Genomic DNA, 21,697 nt, shown 5'->3' with positions numbered 1-21,697 from the left:
TTTAGGACTGCAGAAAAATCTCTTTTGGGCAGGCAAAAGTTCTGCTGGACTGATTGCAGCAGCCTTGTGTTGGTGATGCCTTGCCTTCAGAAGGCGACAAAGGCTCCTCGGAGCTCTTCCCAGTTTGGGAGGTGTTTGAATTAGGTTAGATGTGATAACACTATGTGCAAAACTAGCTCTGCTAAGGGTGTTCTGACTGCTTGCTTGATTTCCAGCAGGTGTAAGTTAAATGTTTATCTTCAGAGCTCATGGGTGTCGATTGGAGAAGTGTCTGTGTACAAGGTGAGGTGTGTGAGGAGGGTTCCTGGCACAACCTTGGTCATGTCCCTCCCAGTTTGCAGGTCTTCAGTTTCCTACCTTTGAAGGAAAATGAATAATCCTTCTACCCTGCTTAGGAAATAACAACTAAAAAATGTTAGCCAAGCATTTGGTGTTGCCTGAGTTTAAAAAAAAATATATATATATATATATACATTTTCATGCAAATTCTTACTTTTTTATCAAGGAGTCGTTATTACAGAGCAAGTTAGGAATACATTGCAAAGCTCATGTACAATGGAGGCTGTACATGCTCTATGGAGGCTGTGACTACTGAAGTAAGAGGTTGTCTGTGCTGAGGCTACAGGGGAAGGGGAAGCAAAGCCGACAGACTGAGGACATGCAAATGCTATGCCGGTGACTTCTTTACCACCGGGATGTTGACCTGCAGCAGTGAGAGCCGAGTAACGCTTTGGAAAGAGAAGTCTCGGGCAGGACAACACTTAGGAATAGTTGTTTTCTGTTTGCTGAGTATGTTTGTCCTGGACCTTTCTCCTTACACTAAGTGCCTTTCTCAAGCAGGATCTACCTCGTGATCTCTTTTTTAAGGGAGTCAGTTTGTGGATGCTTTTCTGCCTGTTTTCTGCTGTACTATACTATATACCATTAAAAAGCCATGAATGTTCATTGAATTGGTTTATTCCTCTACACCAGAAAAGCTATAAAAATATATTAAAACTGCTGTACTGGACCACCACTGCGGAGGTCACTCAGCCCCTTACTGCACGTTTCTTGGAGATTCCTAATGAATTTGTCTTAGGTGCATGAAACAGCTACATCCTTCCACGGCAGTTCCTTCTTACTTGTCAAACAGTGCTTGACAATAGTGAGATCTGATACACACAGAGAAATAAACCAAACAGTGAGGATTTTCTCTAGTATCGTACTCCAGAGGTTGTTTCTATAGTGAGAGAAGTTCTGTAGGGCTACCTGTCTAAAGTGTTTTGGCGATCCTGGGTAAGTGCCTAAGTTGGCTATTGCTGTTGGTAAGCACTCAGAAAGAAGTTGGAGATGAACAGCTCTTAATCAACGTTGTGAATTATGGAATATTCAGGGAGTATGTCAGAAATCATTCAACTGCAAAGTAGATTGTTTAGCACAGGGCAGAAGATCTGCGTGTAGCGGAGAGTATGTGATATGTATAAACCTATTTGTCTTCTGGAAAGTTAGTCAGTCACTGATTACCATCAGAGAAAGCATTCTTCAGCGTATTCATCTTGGAAATGTCCATATATGAGAATATAATGAGATCATATGAATTTAGGTTTGCACAAAATCCAGCTGTTGAGATGTTCCCAAGACACCAGCAGCCAAAGAAAGCATACCAGTGAACAGGGATGGGAATTTCTGCCAGCAGGCAGTCTGGCAAAAGGGAGAGCAAACACAAGGTTTGAGTCTATTTTGGGAGTGTTGGGGTTTTTTGTATTGTTTTTCTTATTTTGTTTTCTTGCAGCGTTTCTGCATCTCTTTCTTGGATGAACCAAAAGCTTGGCAAAAGCAAGAGTGTAGGTCATAGAGATACCACTGAGTGCATAAGGAGGAGGAACAGAATGAATAAAGGCCATGTGTCAGCAGAGGACGTGGGTGCCATGAGAAAGATCCTATCATTGTTGGGCATGAAATCCCAGAGTGTGGACTGGCAGAGGAGTATGGCTAAGCACAAACTTGGCAAAGGTTGAATTGCAGTCCCTCATGACTTTAACTGAAATAGAGAGTAAATTAAGTGGAGATTACTTCTAGGAACAAAAAAAAACAGTCGAAGACCCATCCATGTAGGGAATCTGAACTGCCTTACACTGCGGAGAAGAAAACAGAAGAGAATGATCTCTATCCTGGATTTAGCACAGAGGGACAGTGAAATCGGTGCAAGGTTACTGTGGATGTTCCCCTGGGAGAAGACGTTTGCCCACCAGGGTCTGCAGGGGTTCCTCATTTATTTATTAGCTGCCAGCTGTTCGTGACCTGCAGTTCTCATCACCTGGAGGCTTCTGAATCCCTTAGGTAAAATGAGGCTTGGTTGATGATTCTTCTAGAAGAGGTGAATTATTTTCACTCTCTTAATTTACTCAGTTCCTGACTGCTGAGTTGAAGCAGTGATTGAATATGTGTGGAAGCAGAGGTCATTACCTGGGAGACTGATTTCCAAAGAGCAGGTATGCAGCTCGTCAGCTGCTTCCAGGTGAAGCAGGAGTTTGCTTTGCAATGAGTGTATCATTTGGTGAGCAAATGGAAGGTATCTTGGAGTGGTGAATGAAACAGGCATGGCCACTCAGAGCTTTCAATTGCGGTAACTCAGCACCACATCCCCAGCAGAATCCCCTGAGCCTCCTCATCTCTGTTGCTCATAGGAGCAGCCCCTGTTGGTGCTGCAGGTCCTGTGGGCTGCTGCCTTCTCTCCCGGTGCAGTCCCCTCTTCAGTCTGTTCAATAGCAACTTGAATTTGTGGACACTACCTTGGTTTACAAGGGACATCAAAGAGTGTGATGCTCTCCTGTCATTGTTATAAAGGCACAGTCTTAGATTCCATTAAAAAGAACCCACACCCATGCAGCATTACGAGATGCTGATGAGATCAGCTCCAGTTGTACCCTCCTTGGAGAAGTTTAACTAATGTGTGTCATGGAGCAGAGCACTCCAGTCCGGCCTTCTCCAAAACAATACATTTTGTACTACGCCTAAGGCCAGCAGTGAGTCAGCTCCTCTCTGGAGGCAATTCCCTTGTGTCATCTTGGTGCCAGCACACTAAGCTGAGCTCTCTTTGCCAGCATTAGGTAAGCAGCTGATGGGTTCAGGCTGTCATGCATCTGTGACTTCAGCTTCCTGAGCAATCATAGGCAAGAAATCTGAATCACAAGACTGAAGGTGGGTCACAATGGGTGTTAGTAAGTGGTGTCTTACTGGTAGTTTTGTGCTTTTAACCAGCTCTTAGATCCTTGCATTTTGCAGATCTCCCGGATATTAATAAGCCCAACTGTGCCGTGGGAACCCCTATGGAACAAGCTATGTAACATGCTTGCTCTTTGCAGAGAAAATACAACTTCATCCTGACAAAGCTGATTTAACTGTATTCTCAGCTAAATTAGTGAATCTGAAATGGACCCTTGACTCATAACTTAAACTTGTACATATGGGACTCTCGTAATGCATACTGCTTTTTCTTATTGCAGAAAACTGCATCCTTTTGCTGTTGCAACTTCGCACCCACCCATTTGAGTCACATAAAAAATGTGAAATAACTCTGTGAGTCCACAGCAAATAACACTCCAGAAAATAACACTCATGGGGGAAGTACTTGATTGTTTTCAAATTGGAGTGACTCAGCTAGTGACTTTAGCAGGCCGGTGCTGCACCACACTAATTAAAGGAAATAATGGCTTGAAACTGGACCAGCGTTTTCACTCTGTGAAGGAGTAATTAATATCTGAGAAGCTATTCATCTGTTGACTAGCACCTTGCTGAACACGGGTCATGAGAAATGGCAGTGAAACAGAGGTTTGCGTTACTTAAGGTCTGTGTGCCTTTATCCATTAGAGAGCTCATCAGCTGTGCATGTGAAGCCCTTGAATACAGGCTGTATTTACCCTATGAGAGCTAGCTGTGAGGTACAGATGTTTAATGCAACAGAAACAGCTGGGAATAAATCCCATTTCAGATCAATAGTCAGCCTGTTCTCGTTTTGGCCTTAATTACTGCAAGATCGTGGATAGATTATAAAGAAAGCATGATTTGCCAGACAGAGAAGCCGAGCTAATCTCCTCACTGTCACTCCCCTGGAGATTTACAGTACGTGTATTACTTTGCAGCTGATGTAGTAAAAATCCTGGGTTAAGGCTCCTTTTGAAATGGATGTGGGTTAGGAAATAGGATACTGTAGCAGGATGTTACTAGACCTTGTCCCATCTTTAGCTGCAATTTTTCTTCAGGCATGCTTCCGACACTTACTCCAAGGCAGAGACTGAGTACGAACAGGGCATGATTTTTTTCTGTCCTGCTGTCTGGTGGATTCTGTTCAGCAAGAATTGGTACAGTTAGCTATTACTGCATGGGGCCGGCATCTTGCCTCTTTAATTCCAGCTGCTAAGCATCGTTAGGAGACAATGTGAATACTTACATAATGCTGCTATTTAACAAGAGAATTTGTTGTAGTTGCTAGAGGGAAATTTTGTAATCTCGAACGGAAAGAGAAGTGCCCACAGAACAATTTCTAGTAAATGTTCATCCAGGGCATGAAAAGCCTTGTGAGACTGTGGACAAATAGATTAACAAGATTAGCATTCACCGCAAGCTGTAGAGTCAGGGCATAAACTCATGCTGTTGGAAAACAGATGTGAACTCTGGATTCCTGTCCTCCACCCTTTGTTTTGAATTTTTTTCTAATGAAATCCTTGAAGGGTGATCAGCTCCATATGTTTTTGTGGGGAGGGCAATACTGCTTACACCTGTTACTGGTTTGCTGCATCGGCATGGGTATTCTGGTTAGTGCTAAGGACAAAACACTTAAGAACAAGAGTTATCACCTGAAGCTCAGTCCTCACAGGAAACCAGCATAGCACTGATGCTGTTCCTAATGCCAGATTTTAGGACACCCTATCTTGCTTCAAGAGATCAGTTGAATGCAGATCTATTAAAATATCTCCAGCAGTGCACTGTCCAGATGTAATAGAATGTATAGTTTTGCCTTAAGTAGTCTGCTCTAGTTAAACAAACTGTTATTTAATTCAGACCCACTACTCGAACTCACTAGGAGAGAAAAAGAAGTGTTATTTCTTAGTTCCTGTGCTCATCTATGCCATTTTAGGAGGAAGTTTTTCACCCAGAGGGTGGTGACGCACTGGAACAGGTTGCCCAAGGAGGCTGTGGATGCCCCATCCCTGGAGGCATTCAAGGCCAGGCTGGATGTGGCTCTGGGCAGCCTGGTCTGGTGGTTGGTGACCCTGCACATCGCAGGGGGGTTGAAACTCAATGATCATTGTGGTCCTTTTCAACCCAGGCCATTCTCTGATTCTATGATTTTATACTTTTCTGTTAGCGCTTTCTGGCTTTTCCTGCTTGGGTCTTGCTTTTCACCATCTACAGCAGTGAACTGCCTTAAGCTGCTTCTAATTAAAGCTGAGAAAAGAGAGGAAGCAGCAGATTAGCGGATAAAATACATGGAAAGGGAATGAGAGGTTTGTTGCATGTGTTTGCGGAATAGGAAGCACCAGAAGTGAGGACAGAGGAGTCATGTGAGTCATCAGGGCTCTATAAATAAATCCAAGGCAATCTGTTTTATATAAACTTTATCATCAGGTAAACGACAAGAAGCTGATAAGATAGGTGGTTTGAATCGAGAAGAGCTGACACGGGTCTAGGGAGCAGAAAGTGGTCTGCTTGTGTGGGTGAAGAGGTGCTATGCTGAGGGCAGGAAAGGATGGGGCTGGCAGGAGAAGAGGCCAGGGCAGAGAGCAGGAAGGGACTGAGCGTGTTGTCTTGTGCCAGCGAGGCAGCCTGCAATGGCAGAGCCCTGCTGCCTGGCAGGTGGCTGTCCAGGTTATCTCCTGCTGGCCCCGGGAGCTGCTCTGCTCCATCCTTCCGCCCCCATCTTCTGCTCAGCCTTTGATTTCTTTTGATCTTCCCACAATTGCACTCCACGAAGCTGAGTTGTGGGCTGGATGAGCTTATTTTGAGCACAGTGTGAGCTGCAACCTAGAGCTTAGTGATTTAATTAGACACGGCAGGACAGGGAAAAGGATTTAGATCAATGAGAGTCTGGGCTAAAGGAGCAGGCTCTAGGCTGTTACGTACTTGACCTTGGCATTACTTACGCTAACCAGGAGGCAAAGGAGTTCAGCCCATCCCAGGGGCAGCACTCTGGTGAAGCATTTATCGCCTTGGTAGAAGCGTGTGTACTTCACTGCAGTTGCATGTCCAGTGTGTCAAAAACCTTTGAAAGCCTTCTGAGCCTTTGAAAGTGTTGTACAGCAGGGTATCTACAGAATGGGGCGGATTTGAACCCATTTGAGTAATTCCGTAATCAAACAAAACAACTCTGTTTCAGGTCACGTCCATTTGTCATTTAAATGCTTGGTGATTTTTGTGACTGTACATGAAACTAAGGACTTCTGTAAAGCTTTCAAGTAATATGGTGCTGCTGTTCTATTTTACTGCCCTCTGAAATGGTAGAACATGCTGCACGTTTACCATGCCTGTGCTCTGCATGGACAAACTGGTACTTCACTTCAGGGCTTGTGGTGTGTGTTTTTAGCTGGTGCCTTTTCCACTAACGGGAACAGATAGTCTGTCCCACATCATAAGCTTACACCCTGACTATTTTTTAGACTCGCATACTACAAACGTGTTCCTTGAGTTGACGCCTATCCTTTATCTCAGCCCCTATAAAATATACCCTGAGAAAGCTAGATCTGTTTCCATTGGTCTTGGTCTACCTTAGTCTTTTCAAAATTGCCTGAAAACAATAAGCAGTAATGTAAAATACCATAGTTCAGTCACTGTCTGAAAAATGTAAACACTAGAGGATGAAAATCTGGACTGTTTTATTAGAATTGACTTATGCAAAAACTGAGAAGGAACTGAGATTATTATGCCAAAGAAGAAAACGTTCCCTATTGCTTTTCATTACTGTTATTATTACTCCTGGAAATTCTTTTCTTGAATTTTCTATTTACCCGCACTGGTGGTCATCGTGGTTTACCACCATGTTCCTGTTGCACCAGTGCACTGCGTAATCGTAAGTGGTCATTTCTGTTTCGTGTTGCTACTCTTTTTGACGTAACTGTAGGCTGTCTCCATCCTCTTTCCTTCTGTATCCGACCAAGTTCTGCAAAGACCTCTCTGCTTTGGACAGATTATCGTGTCCCACCCACTAAGGTTGGAAATGTTATTAATTTTATTTACTGTGTGTGGAACCATTGATGAAGGGCGAATGGTTGGACTGGATGATCCTGTGGGTCTTTTCCAACCTTAGCGATTCTATGATTCTATGTAAAGCTTGGCTAACCCTTCAAGACTATCTTTAAATCCTGTTGTTCAATCAAGTCTTTATTTAGAGTGGTAATGGCTATTTCTCCTCATGCTCTCCAAACAGAGTTCTCTCTGGTTTCAAGAGAATGAGGTGCTGTTTTCCATTTCCAAAGCCGCCAAATAGTCTGTAGCTCAAGTCAAACCTTTGACCATCAATGCAAAAGGCAGGAAAGTCAGTGCCAACCTATCCTAGGGCAGATACTTTGTTGCTCGTGTTAATTCTTTCGTTAGCCTTCTGATCAATGCTTCTAAATCTGAGCAGCTACTGGACCCTTCCTTAGACATCTGCCCATTTCACATGTGTTTCAGTCTGCAGGTAGTGATCATCTTGATCCTATCTGACATGAACAAATACAATGAAAGTAAACCACTTCATTCTAGTAGCTAATAGGTGTTTGTGTTCTTCAAACTGAGTGAAGACTAAGGTTATATATGAAAGCTTAGAAGGGTCAGATATTAAAAGATGATGTGATGGAGGTGACTTTTGCCAGTGAAGTGCAAAACCAAAATGAAACAGGGATATCCTGGATGTTTTGAGTGCAACAGGCAACAGCCACATGCAGGTAATTGATCCAAAGACACTCAGATATTTACAGAAAAATAGATCAGGGAAATCGCTGTGGCGGTATAGCACCTTCCTGGAAATCACTAAGGGGATATAATGCCTGCTTGGCCAACTAGTTCAAAGCCATATCATGATACACTGTGATCAGTGTGCTTTTTGATGTAGATGTAGTAATCAGCACGGCACAGAAAGGGTAGAATTCCCTCCCAGTGACTAAATGCTCTTGGTGGCAGTGGGAAGGAGGCTGTGTGACATCCTACTGCCACGACTTTCACTGTTGGCATTCAACGTATCAGCTGTAAAGCTCCTGTGACAACTGCAGTCTGAAAAGGCAATGAATTCAAGAAGGAGCTGTGAAGTCCATCATGACATTTTTGTAACTGCTGCTGAACCATGGATTACTTTGGTTCACGTCTCTTAAGCTTTGAATCAGTAAGTGTAAAATCTGTACTTGAGGTGATCCTTTGCTAAACATGCCTTCAGACGTGTGTTTGTGACCTTTGCAGAAACATGGCCCTTCAGCTATATTTGTAACTGTCTTGATACAGGAGCACTAAATCAGTAAACTCCTCATTCTGGACAACCTACTTTTCTTCCCCTCTTACCATAAAATTAGACATGGATTTTTTGCAGTCTGTTAAAGAAAGAAACACTAAAAAGAAAAATCCAATACAGAATCTGCTTATATATACATATATACACAAGGGTAAATTTCAGCCCTTTAGATTTGCAGAGAGCTATGGACTAGAATCTTCAGAATTCAGTAGAAATGAGTCTCAAGATACTGAACCATTGGTGTTCTGATGTGAGACTGTGCTCCTGAATAATGTCATTGATTGTATTGCCTTCTGCTGGAGAGGTCTGGGTTTTAGGCAGCAGCAGATATTGCAATGCCTGTTAATAATTGCATTGGTAAAGGCAAATTAAATAAGTAGGAATTTCCTAGTGAAATGTATTAGGAAGAAGAAATCCAGATTATATTTATAGATAAAGGCTGCTGAGGTATTGAAAGGTGTTAAAAAGAAGTGCCCTGCTCAGAGAAAGTACAGAGATGCTCAGAAGGCGTTGTCTGTTCAGGGTGACAAAACCCAGCTGTCTGAGAAAGGGAAAGTGAGGCTGGTAGCTACAGCTATCATCTCTGTGCGCAAAGATAATGAAGGTAAGTACGTAAAGAGGCAGACAAAGCTTAGGGATCTTGTAAGGACAATGAAGTTTGACAGGCAAGAATGAAAAGAAGACGCATCTAATAATAGTGTATTTAACCGTTTATCTCTCATTAAGGAAATAAGCAGCTCAGAAAATGGTCATAGTTAACTTACAGCAATTACCACCCTGCACAGTCAGCATTTCCAGCGCACACTTAGGTAAGGATTTCGAGAGGATGTTTGACGTGGGCCTAAATCCACAGCAGAAGTTTCCACGTACCCTTTTTCCCCCGATGAGCTGCTTGTTTGGTAGCATTTTTGAAGGACGCTGATTCAGTGCTTCATCTATTTCTGTCCTGAAAAACCCTTGGTGCACTGTTTCCCCAAATGCTTGACCAGATAGTCCTCAAAATACCTTTACCATTCTTGCTTGATTTGTAAGTGCCAATCACAGATCTTGGCCTCATTTGGTAGGGAGATGTATTTGTGTGGTCTCAAGCGTTAGTTAGTGTACGGGTTTGTTTTTATGCAAGTTGTTGTGTTCCTCACTGCATGAGTCCACCTGCGCAAGAGAAGGAAGGGAAGTATGCCCCTTTCCATAAAGGTACGTAATGCACTTATGTGACATGGCCGGGGTATGGGCTTGCCTTAAGCAAGACATGAAGAAGGTAATGTGTACCCACCTGCAAGTGTATTAGTGGGCAAGAGGGAAAAAGGCAGAAGAAAAGGTGGTGCCTCCTTGCAGCTGTAAATGCTAGGGAGGGCCATAGTGTGGAGCTCCAGTTGCTAATGTTTCTCTAGCACATGAATACACATTTTTAGTGTCTCCCTACTCAGCCTCTTCAAAATCTGTGTTTTATCTGCATAGTTTGCTGCTAGCAGGGCCTTCTAATACATTCGTCAGGGCTCCCAGCCATCTTAAAGCTAGGTATTGTATTTTGTACTATTGTACGTTCCCTTTCCTGTCCACCATTTCACTTCAGATGTGTTTTGAGTAAAGTGGCAACTCCACCCACCTTCTCCTTTTGCTTAAAGGCACCAGTGAAGCCATCCCGAGCTTTAGTCTTAGAGCTGACTGCCCTTTTGTCTCCTCACTTCTGGCAGCAGCATGCTGCAGGGTTATGGACTCCTAGGGTTATGCAGAAGGACTCCCATCCCCATCCCACTATGCAGCCATCTCGTGTTTGGAAAGCCCTCACCGCTTTTGGTAACATCCCCTTAGGGTAGTGAAGAATAGATTTGGATATCTGACTGCAGTCTTTTCTCCAGATGATCTTTTCCTTTCTGTCCTTCAGCATGAGCTGGCCCAAACGAAGACCCAGATGAAGCGACCAGTCTCCTCTTTTCCTTAGTCACAAAAGCCTGTGTCCCCCAGTGCTGCCCTAAAGGATCTCTGCACATGACTCAAACACCACAGGAAGAAGTTGGGCCTTCCTTGCTACTTGTGTCGACCCTAGTGCATGTTGTTAACTCGTGGGCCCTGCAGTAAGCCCAGATCATGCTCTGCGGCTCAGCGGTAAGTAAGTAAAGCTTCAAGTGTCCTGCTAACAGAATGTCACCCAGCATAATCCAGGCCCTGACTCAAATTGACAAGGACAGGTTGGCCTCCAAAATCATCTCTTTAAATAGCCGCAACCGTCTCTCAAAGCCACTTCCCCTCCCCCATTCCTGCCGGATTGCTGCTCCCAGCAAGTCCACCGCTCTTCCCACCCAGGCAGTGCAGGGCTGGCAGTGCCCGTGGGCAAGCGTGTCCCTCCTGCTGTGCTTTGCACCTGGAATTACAATGAATTTTGCAGCACAGTTGATCTACTCCAGGGTGTTAAAAAACAGAACTCCCAGGGACCGCTACAGGGAAGATGAAGACTACGATCCTTTCTGGCAAAGGTTGGAGAGTGTTGCTGTCTGACTTAGAACTAGAGCTCCTTTTTCCCTGCAGGGACCTCGGTCAGCCCTTCGGGTCCGCCCAGGGCCAGGCCTGCGGACATGACCTCCCCTGGACCCCTCCTGCCTCCTTACAGTGTCATAGTTGGAGTTTTGCTTCGCCTCGCTGTCTATTTAGTCACTGTGCTGTATAGGTAATGATTTCTATTTTCCTTTCTAAAAAAAAAAAAAGATGGGCTGTGCTTTTCCAATGTCTCCTGGGGTTCTATGGCTGTGAGGTGCTTCTGGAGTCATCCACTGGAAGCAGTGGAGCTGTGTGAGCACTGTATTAGGAAAATGTCAGGCAGGCCTATGGATTGCCTGAAGTTAACCTTGGGACAGCTCATATGGCATTCTGTTGTGATATGCGTTTTGCAGTTACCTTTGTTCTGGTGCTTATTATCTGTTTGTATCGCTGTGCTCAGCCAAGGGGGGAATTTAGGAAGTGTCTGGAGCAATGCATGGCTCTGACCATGGGGCTGCACAGCTGTGTTGGCACAACCTCTTTCTTAACCTCTTCCCTAGTTTTCTCCCTCTGCTTTATTATCTGGACACTGCTAGCAAGATCTGATGTTCCTAGATGTTGGATAAAAAAGGGGCAATGGAACGGGCTGCCCAGAGAGGCTGTGGATTCCCCCTCCATCCCTGGAGGTGTTCAAGACCAGGCTGGATGGGGCCCTGGGCAGGCTGGTCTGGTATTAAATGTGGAGGTTGGAGGCCCTGCATGTGGCAGGGAGGGTTGGAGCTTCATGATCCTTGAGATGCCTTCCAACCCAGGCCATTCTGTGATTATGTTCCACTTCCTACACATTGTTGCCTAAGTTTGTAATATTAAAAGCATATTTCTGTAGTAAACATAAGCCCCTATAGGACAGGCAGCTTGAGAGAAAAGACACCAAAAGGGACGAGAAATTCTCACTCTTACACCTGAAGAATGGCTTGCCCGAAGTCACACCGCGTGTCTGCAGTGAACTGAGAAACTTCATCCAGTCATTTAATCACAGAACTGTTATTTTCCTCTCATTTGAGTTACGTCGTCCATTCTGTAGTACGGGTGAATTGTGAAACGCATTCATCACAAGAGAGCATCTAAATTCAGAATAGATTTAGCTTCAAGAGCAAGAGTCAACCTCTGTAGGAGTTTTAACTGTCAAGGTGTGTGTGCAGGAGTTCAGAGGAGTCCATACGAGGGACACTTGGGAGGTGTTGGAGCAGAGGTAACCAGGAGGGGTGACCTTCTAAGTTCCTCTTGCTTTCAGGTTATTTTTTCTCACGTTATCCTTTTTGCAGCTGGCACCTACTTGGTGGTGAGACGTTATAGTAACGGGTACAGAAGAATGGGGATGGATTATAACCATCAGTGAATGCAGATATATTGCTGGGCCCCAGCTGCGGTTGCCTGGTTACCAGTGACTGTGGTGGGCTCGGTATCAAGGCTTGGTTGTTTTGTACCTCTATGTGGTGGATGGCCACATGTGCATACATCCTCTGTCATTTGTGTCATGCAGGCTAAGAGCTAAGCCATGATCTCTTCATCTTTAAGACAGTCTAATAAGTAGCCTTGCTATGAACTTCCTGCAGGAGTCTTAGGCGAGTCACGCTGTCTGTCTGTGCCCCACTTTCTGTCATCAAAGGTGAGCTCCTATTCACTGATCTCATATTTCTGTTTAGGGGAGGATATTAGTGAGTTCTGCGTGGTTTGGTAACCTTTGTATGACATTTGGCTGTCTAAAGGGAGTTTTTTAGTCTTCCATATTTTCTCTTCATCAAGACCAACTTGAGTAGGCTACTGCAGGGGGGTTGAAACTGGATGATCTTTGAGGTCCTTTTCAATCCAGTCCATAGTATGTTTCTATGATTCTGTGACCTAAGAGCAGCTGCTATTGCAGCATTTAGTTGTGATTGGAGTAAAACAAGTAACTCATGGACAAGCAAACAAATGTACTGGGAGTGTCAATGAGGATTTTGCAGAAGTAGGAGAACTCACGGGGATTCTATTGCCAAAAGGATCTGAGGTGGAACAGGAAGGTTTAGGAGTGCTGAGGAAAGGGGTGGCAATAAATCAGGAGTGTTTCAGAGGGATGTGGAAGTCTGAGGCAGAGGAGAAAGAGGTGGGGGGGTGTGGAACGTGAAGATGATGGCAACATATAGTTATGAACACAGGGGAAACCTCTTCCCCAAAATAACATTACAAAGAATGAAACTAAAAAGAAAAAATCCATGTATAGATTACATGTGCATATATGTATGTCTGTCTGCATGTGCTGCTATGCGGAGTTACAGGTCAATCCCGATTCAGTGGGATGGTTTAATGTGGCACTCAGGCTCAGCGCCAGGTGCTTTGCACTGTGCTACTGATCAGTCTGACTGGTGTACTGGAGTTTGAAATCCTTGTCATGGCATAGAGCTTCAAGGATGCTACAATACGATATGGAGCTTCTACTGTGCTGTCAGACCCTCCTCACTGCGAGTCTGTATCATTGTGAATGTAGGTGACAAAAACTGCTGTGGAAATCACTGAGTTTTCAGTGAGGATGTTCTTTTCTGCCTTAAAATGCACTGTCATGACACATGCTGCTGTAGGTGTGTCAGCAAATCAAAATGCTGACCACTGGGTCCAAGCAAGAGGCCATCTGGCTGTATCTTCTCTGTAGTGGCGACCATAACGACAGCCTGGAGACAAGAATAAGATGCTCCAAAATGGCACTTTCTCTCGTTTTCTCTTGTGGAGTCTGTCAAACAAGCGCTTGTGTCTTCCTAGGCCACAGACAGCTTCTTGACCAATGCATATAACTGTCGCTGTTAGACCAACCTCCATATAACTACAGTGTATTTGCAGGAACCTATTTATTTAAGTGCCCCTCATAGCATCCTGTGGCAATGAGTTTAACTTGTTCAATCTGTTCCCACAGAGGACCAGAAGAACTCAGTCTGTGTGTGCTTCATCTGACCAGGACTTCTAATTGTCCTGTCATCACAGCGTAGCTGCATGGGCCTTTATTTCTCCCTATAACAAAGACAACTGTTACAGCGTTGGGTGTAGCATGTGCTATCACTGCTATATCTTCCAAACAATATTTTTGTTCCTTTTAATAATTCATTGTTGTATTAATATCACTGTTTTCCCAAGTTTATTTTCTCCAGTGCGGTGTGACTTGATGGGAAAATATCAGCCTATTTTAGAAAGCAGCTTAGAAACAGAGCTCCATTCTGGGTCGTCGTGTTTTATCATTGCAGGAGTACATTTCAGCACAGGCTGCCTTTGTGTTGGCTTTGCGACTTTAAACTGTTTAAAGCTGCCTGTTGATAGATATGATAATTCTTCCAGTTCCTTAATTATTTGTGGAATGTCTGCATATGGATCTTCTCTTTTATTTTTTGCAGTTATGCTGAGCAGCTGTTCTTGAAAAAGTAGGTTTATAAATCTTTTTTTCTCCATGTTTGCTTTTACTAATCACTTGAAAGATAAAATGCCGCGTTCTATAACCACGTCACAAAACTTTCCAGCTGAATATTTGTTTTACGCTGGAGATAAACAGACTTTCTTGTGAAAACTTTCCTAAGAAAACTCCAAAAAAGGAAAAGCAATTCTTTCGAAAGGAGCAATGTTTTCTGGCACCAGGGTTTGTATCTACATTGGCTCTGCACTTTGAGCTGTTGGTTGTGACCACTGGACAAGGAGCCGTGTTCTGGTGCTGTGCATGGGAAGGTTGGTGTTTGCATGTCTCACTGTTGGTGTTGGCTGCTCCCGTAAGGGAAATGAGTACTGAGGTGGCTTGTGCAAAGCTCGTGGGCTGTGTTGGAGGAGATAGATCTATCTAACCAACAGGGTGTTTGTTGCTTGTTTGTGATCGATTGTCACAACTAAAACGGCTGCTTACCCTGTAGGTTTGAAAGCAGATGTGTTCACCCAGATGGGTTCAGTGGGGGAAATGTCATTTACCAATGTAACTGAAAAATATAGACACGGAAGGAGAAAAAAGGTTAATCCGAATAAAATAAGATGATGAAGTTCCTTCGTTAACGAGGCTGCTGACCTTCCAAATGCAAACAGATGATTGTTTCCATATGATGTGCTGAGATGTTGATGTTTCAGATGTGCTTTAAAACTATCTCAAGCTTGGAATGATTATACATTTTTAACATCTGACTTTTTTTTACTGGTTTTACGATATTGTCTTCATTAGGGATCTTGGCAAATGCTCGCTGTTCACAAGAGCTCTGCTGCAAAATCCTCCTTTGTCCTGCCAAAAAAAAAAAAAAAAAGAGGGAAATCTCAGAATACGGCCAAAAAATTCACTTTATTTTTTTGTCTTTATATTGACTGATAGGAAAATATTTGATGGCACTGGAATGGGAGGATGTTACCCTGTAATTGGTACTTTCTAGCAGAACCCTCGTTTATCAATGGACTTTTTGAGTTAGCTTTTGCCTATCTTTTTTAACAGACTTTTTGTAGTTTATTGCAATAGGCACTGGGAGAAAGTGAGTATTTCCTACCTCAAATTCCAGTCAGTAAAAAAAATCACCCAGAAAAATCATAGGTTTTTGCTCAAGTTATACTTTATGTTTGTATTTCACTCTGTGCTTAAACCCAGTGTAATATCCTTCATTGCTAATGCTTGCTAAACACTTTAGGTAACATGATTATTAGAGATAATTAGAGATAAGATGCATGTGTTCTACTCTTTTTGGAGTGGTAACCGGCTACTGTGGTGTAGAAAATGGTTTAACTTTTTTGGGGGCGTTGAGGGTGGCAGAGATGAGCTCCTAGCAGAGATGTGGTCTCTTACATCACGGCAGTTGTTGTTTATGCAATAGTCACATTTGGTTCCCAGATCCATGGGCTGTGCCGTAACAAGTTCACAAGGTGTCATCTGATTCTCGTGTTTGCATTAAGCTCACTAACATGCATGAGACCTGATGCTGCAAGTCAAACATCTCTACTAAATGTTCCAACTCTTTAACCTGCAAAGGAGAAGAAATGGGCAGAAAAGTGTACAATAGATCTACTCAATACACTATTTAATATGAAAACACCATGTCTGCTCTTTGGATATATCAGCTTTAAGAGTGGGACGATGTTGGAAATCACAAGTGTCAACATGAACTACAATTGCGTAAATGATCTATTTGTTCGTATGTTCTAGAAAATAAGTATTGATACAAGACATTTTGGACAAAGATTGAAGAATGACTGATGCCACTAATATAGTGCTTGATTCAAATATTAGAACCCCTTATGCTGTTCATATTATTATGTGGACTCCTCAATGGGACAGCTGGAGGTGTAATAGGAAGCAGAGCTTCAGGCATAGCTTATGGGACCACATAGAAAACGGACCATTAAAAGTAGGACAATTGCTCAAAAAGCAGCTGTTTCCAAGTATTCTTAAGGTTCTTTTATGAACTTACTACAATGCACATTGCTGCTCTAGAATTAGGATAACGTTTGCTTTGACCCGTTCTGCTGATGAATGACTGCATAGCTTAAAAATCCAAATTATTGTGAAATCCAAATCCAAATTATTTTGCAAAACTGGTAAATGTTTTTTGTTTTTTTTTTTTTTTTTTTGTCTATGGCCTGTCTTTGAAATAATTTACCATGCTTATTTGTTAGAAAATAATCTCTTCCAAGAGATCCTTCTCTTTCTACTTTATGTAGAGAGACTTACGCTATCTGCACAGTTGTATCCACAGGTCACGCATGCTGTCAGCTCTTTTCCAAAGACCAAGTATTGTCTGCCTGCCCAGACAGCATGAATGTTATTTTCCTATTGAGCTGGCTATGGCAGTTTCTCAGTTAGTCTGCATGTCAAGTCACCTTTGGCTTTAGTAAAAACTGACTGGTCACAATAGCTTTCAATCTATCTACAAGATAGTTAAGAAGATGTTAATAATTTTGTCTGTTAATCTGAAGCTTGCAAAGAGCAACTGAGATGTGCAATTGATTTAAGAGCAACTTAACTGCTAAATTCAAGCTTTTAATCATCTAAGCTTTCCTATTTGTTTCCAGGGATGACAGTAAAGTAAAGAAACGAGATGCCCCAGCACTTTGCGATCTTCGCCTTTGTAAGGATGGGCCAATAAGAAATGGACACATTGGGCAGAGGCCACCCCCAATCAACCCTGAAAGACTGAAGGATTTCGTTGAGGAGGATTACCTCAATGGGGATGTGAAGACGTGGGAAATGAAGATCGTCAGCCGTAATGAGGAGTTACTTGGGGATGCCCTTTCCCTCGTCCCTCAGTCAAGCAGCAGGATCAGCCTGTCCAGCCACAACAAACTGATTCGATTTGAAGACATTAGTGCAGCAGCTTTCAAAATCCAGTCTGGTGTTCAGAAAACCCCTTGCATGGTAGGGGATTCTTATGGCTTTTAATTCTCTCAATAGTGCTTTTATTTTTTTTAATAGAAGTTGGTCGGAAATGAATGAAGAGTGTTCTCTGTAGCAGATGGATGTGTGTAAGATGACTTGAGTTCATATTAGTTGTTGTGAACTGTCAGTAATCATTTTCTACTTACCTGTTTGTGCTAAATGCCAAGTGTAATCCTCGAAGATTGCAGTGACCTGTAAACAAAGGATAAACCACATTAGGCACAGACTTAATGCAATGTGGTATTATGCTCCTGGTGAAAAACTCTTGCTACAGGGAGTCCATGTTAGTGTCAAGGTAAGGAGTCATGTGAGACGGTCTGTTTTGGGACCAGCCCACACGCCTGGGAAGTGTGAAGGATCAGATATTGCTTTCTGGCCTGGCAAGCCTGGGAAGGCTGGGTCTGTTCTGTGACCAGGTTTTTCTGCCATGTGCCTCTTCAACAAAATAAGGGCGTTGAGAAACACACACACGGGAACGCTGTCATTGTAGATGCAGAAGCATTTGTTCAAGCATAAGAGCGGTGCAGTGACTTCAGCTATTGGATTCAAGATGTCTTTCTGCTGTTGGGAGCTCCTCAGGAGGGCAGCTGTAGGCACAGTGAGGCTGATCTCATCTCCCTGTAGCGGGAAAGGAGAATCTTGGCTAAGTGGCAGCAGAGCGGAGCAGCCCCAAGTCACTCTGCAGGGATGTCTCCCTGGGCACACCGGCTGTCAGTTGTCTTTCTGGCCTGTGCTGAAAAGGGAACGTGATGTGTGAGCCCATGTCTGGGGCTGGGCAGTCTGTGGGGGCAGGTCAGTTGGGTCTGCAGTGCACAGCAGTTCTGCTGCTTACCAGACAGCGCCTGATCCAGAGCTATCGTAATGATTTTCAGTGGGTTTTTTGTTGTTATTTGTTTGGCTGCGTTCCCAAAATAAGGGTAGCCTTGGCCACGTGCTCACTGCAGGATTCACCCACACCCCCAGCCTGGATGGGTCCCACCAACAGGTCACAGGTACTGGGATCTCTATCTCAGCCCCACACCCAGGCCACCTAATTGCTCTCTAAGCATGGCTCCTGCTCTGCACGTGGTGTGAGAAGAGGAGTGTGAACCATGGAGCACATCTTCTGCCCCTGCAGAGACATCTGTGTGATGTGGAACTCCTCATACATTGACAGTGCTCCTGCTTACAGGTGGTAAAGTTCTCTTGGGCCAATTCACATAACTCACAGACAGCTCTGCCCCTTAACTTAAAGAGCTTAAATACAACTCCTGAGTGGGAGGTAAGAGCCACTTTCAGAGCTCTCGCTTGGGTAAAGAAGCAAGTTTGACTAAAAATCACTCCGTTAACTGAACAGACAAACAGTTTGCATCCTGGTTCCTAATCTCCAGGCAGTACCATGAGTCAGTCATCCTCCTGGATCCTTGCTGCAGCAGTCTGCCTGAAGCTGAGACATGGCGTGATGCATGATCATAACAGGAGTTCCAGAGGTGCTAAGGGAAGCAAGGACTGAGAATTGAGTTGGGCATTGATTTGGGTGCTGATGTAGGAACTTTTGTGTTGGCTTTCTGGATGCCAAGCAGGGGCTGCACTGTGCTGTGTAGTAGCACAGACTTGGTACCTGTGGTCCCTAGATAAAAGGCAAGGTTACAGAAAGGAAAAGTTGTATTTATGCCACGTAACAATGCCTCAGTTAAAAGAAGCAGAAAAAGATAACCTGGAGAGTTAAAATGTTGACTATCAACACTTAAAAAAAGACTTATCTGAAGTATACCACTTCTATGACTCATGTGCATTTTATATGTAGGAGGCAGCAATTTCACTAAGTCACAGGATTCATCTCCTCAAACCCTTCTCCTTACTGCCTGCTGTAGAATCCAAGATGCTCTAAACAACAGTAACAGTAGAACTGGTGAGGTATATGAAGGTTCTGTAAAGCAGCATTTCATGTCCAGCGCTCTTTCATTTTGTTTAAGCAGTCTCTATAATTTAGGCTGTTTAGGTTAGGAACTGCTATCCTCTTAGTTTCCTAAGCACTTTACTTCAGTTTTGCAGCCAGATTTTCACAGGAAGCTGCAGGTGGGAGTTCTTGGCACAGGATTTTGTGAAGCTACTTTTTGGAGATCCTACACAGCATTCATATACCTGCCTCAACGAGGCATGCAAGGTTTTCCTTAATTTTAGGTCCATCAACACAATAATCATGTTTCTGTTCTCCAGTACTCCAGGCTATCCAAGCTGTATGGAGTTGACATCTACCTAAAGAAGGAGTTCCTCCAGTACACGGGATCTGTGAAGGAGCGAGGTGTACTTTATCTTCTGACATCACTGCCTCAGGTATAACCAAGTGTGAGGTATAAAAGTGAATAGATTCGTTCTGTTTCACAGCAATCAAACACAATTAGACTTTACCTGTGGTGCTTCTTGTCTTGTAAACCACTGTGTTAAACAACGTGGATAGGTCTGCAAATCATAGAATCATAGAATGGCCTGGGTTGAAAAGGACCACAATCATCACCTGGTTTCAACCCCCTGCTACGTGCAGGGTCGCCAACCACCAGACCAGGCTGCCCAGAGCCACATGCAGCCTGGCCTTGAATGCCTCCAGGGATGGGGCATCCACAGCCTCCTTGGGCAACCTGTTCAGTGCGTCACCACCCTCTGGGTGAAAAATACCTGAATGTAAATTATCTTATTTATGCATGGCCAATCCACTGGAGAAGTGCTTAGAATGTTAGAAAGGAGCAGGTATCAGCTCTGAGGGGCCACATACTGGCTTCTTCTATCAGCTGAAGTTTTACAACCAATAGTAATGAAGCAAGAGCTGAACCCCGGAACAGGGACTGATCTTATGCTGTCTTAGTTCTGTGTCTTAAAATCACCTCAGATGCGTGTACTGTTTCATAATACCATAACATTATAAGACAGCAGAGGAAGAGAGAACTTCCTAATAGAAAAATGTCAGACCACTAGGCTGACAAGAATTACACGGGACAAGTTTGTGACACTGCATAATGTGCATTAAACTTTTCTGTGTTTTTAGGATCAGCAAAGGAAGGGGGTGATTGTGGCTTCAGATGGCAACTTTTCCATGGCTGTTGCTTACCATGCTTCAGAGCTTCGTATCCCAGTGTTTGTCATCATGTCAACCAGCACTTCCCCTGCCAGAGTGAAAACGTGCCGTGAATACGGTGCCATGGTTATATCCTATGGCACTACAGCTAAGGACTCCCAGATGCATGCAAGAAGGTTGGCACAGGAGAATGGCTATCTCTACCTGGAAGAGTAAGTGGGAAATCAGATTGTTTAGAAAGGCTGTAGCACATTAGATAAAAACAAGCAGTTTGATTAGTTGTCAGTAAATTAAAATTTGCTCATATGTCATCAAAAGGCTCCTATGACTGAGGTACAGACCTTTTTATTTTCTAAGGTACAAACTGCAAACGTATCTGTAACACTTTGGAATGGAAACCAAAATGAGGCACCTTCCATTTTCCCAAGGTTAAGGAAACCTCCTGATCAGGAACTTCATGGGATAAATATATGGATGAATCTAGTGTGTGTGTAGATGTGTATGTGTGTATAAATATATATATATAACACATATGTATGTATATTTATGTATATGTGTATATATATATTTATATATATATAAAATTACAGGTGTATGTTGAATCTTTATGAAACATGTCAGTATGCACTGAGGCTCGCATCCATTTTTGGTCTCTCTCTCAGGAGTAAGGTGGGTTAAAGTTAACCTTTAACACAAAAAGTTTGGAAGTGTATGGTAGAGCAAGAGATTAATGCTGCAGAATATCTTGTGTGACTTGACAAATTTTGTTTTTTCTTTGGAAGAAGCTCATTAGGAGGCTACTTCACACATGTACTTTAAGTAGCTAAGGATGACTATATGTTGAAGTAGTTAATTATAAATAGGAGTTTGTGAGCTATTTGAGGTCATGGAATAAGCCAGGTGTAATAAAAACTTAATTAGAACAAGATAAAATAGGTAGAGTTATTTAGAACAGATTCGTTGTCCCTTTTTTCCTTTTCTCTTGGCAGTCTGTTCTGCCTTTGCTTTCATCTTTTCTTTCTTCCGAGCTTTTTTTGAAGTAAGATCACTGAAAGGGCAGAGGGGTGGATGGTTATCATGACACAGCTCCCTCTGCTGCGCTGAGCTGCAGTCTCACACCCAGGCCTTGCTGCCTCTGTGTAGGCTAGAAGGCTGTAGCCACCACTGTGAGTTCATACAGCTCCTGCTGCAGCAAGAGCCTGCTCCCCTGGGCTGTTAGCCGTACCGCCACAAACACGGTGATAATGAGTGATGTTGCTTGGTAAGAGGATTTCAGAATGAACAAGATGAGACAGTC

The 21,697-nt window shown here is 43.4% G+C and overlaps 1 protein-coding gene across 9 annotated transcripts in view; it reads left to right on the top strand.

The window, feature by feature from the left end:
• Window positions 1-21,697, top strand: part of SRRL (serine racemase) — a 45,210-nt gene that overhangs the window by 7,574 nt on the left and 15,939 nt on the right. For 2 of the 9 annotated variants that reach the window (XM_040702553.2, XM_046942982.1), the window contains 3 exons: window positions 16,985-17,327; window positions 19,548-19,664; window positions 20,371-20,612. In XM_040702553.2, coding sequence (XP_040558487.1) covers window positions 16,985-17,327; window positions 19,548-19,664; window positions 20,371-20,612 — 702 coding nt within the window. The other 7 variants (XM_004941971.3, XM_040702550.2, XM_040702552.2 and 4 more) reach the window with 7 other exon arrangements.

Source organism: Gallus gallus, chromosome 6, assembly GCF_016699485.2.
Source record: "Gallus gallus isolate bGalGal1 chromosome 6, bGalGal1.mat.broiler.GRCg7b, whole genome shotgun sequence".
NCBI lineage: Eukaryota > Metazoa > Chordata > Aves > Galliformes > Phasianidae > Gallus > Gallus gallus.
Note: the sequence above shows the minus strand (reverse complement) of the source record. Positions and strands in the feature narration are given on the sequence as shown.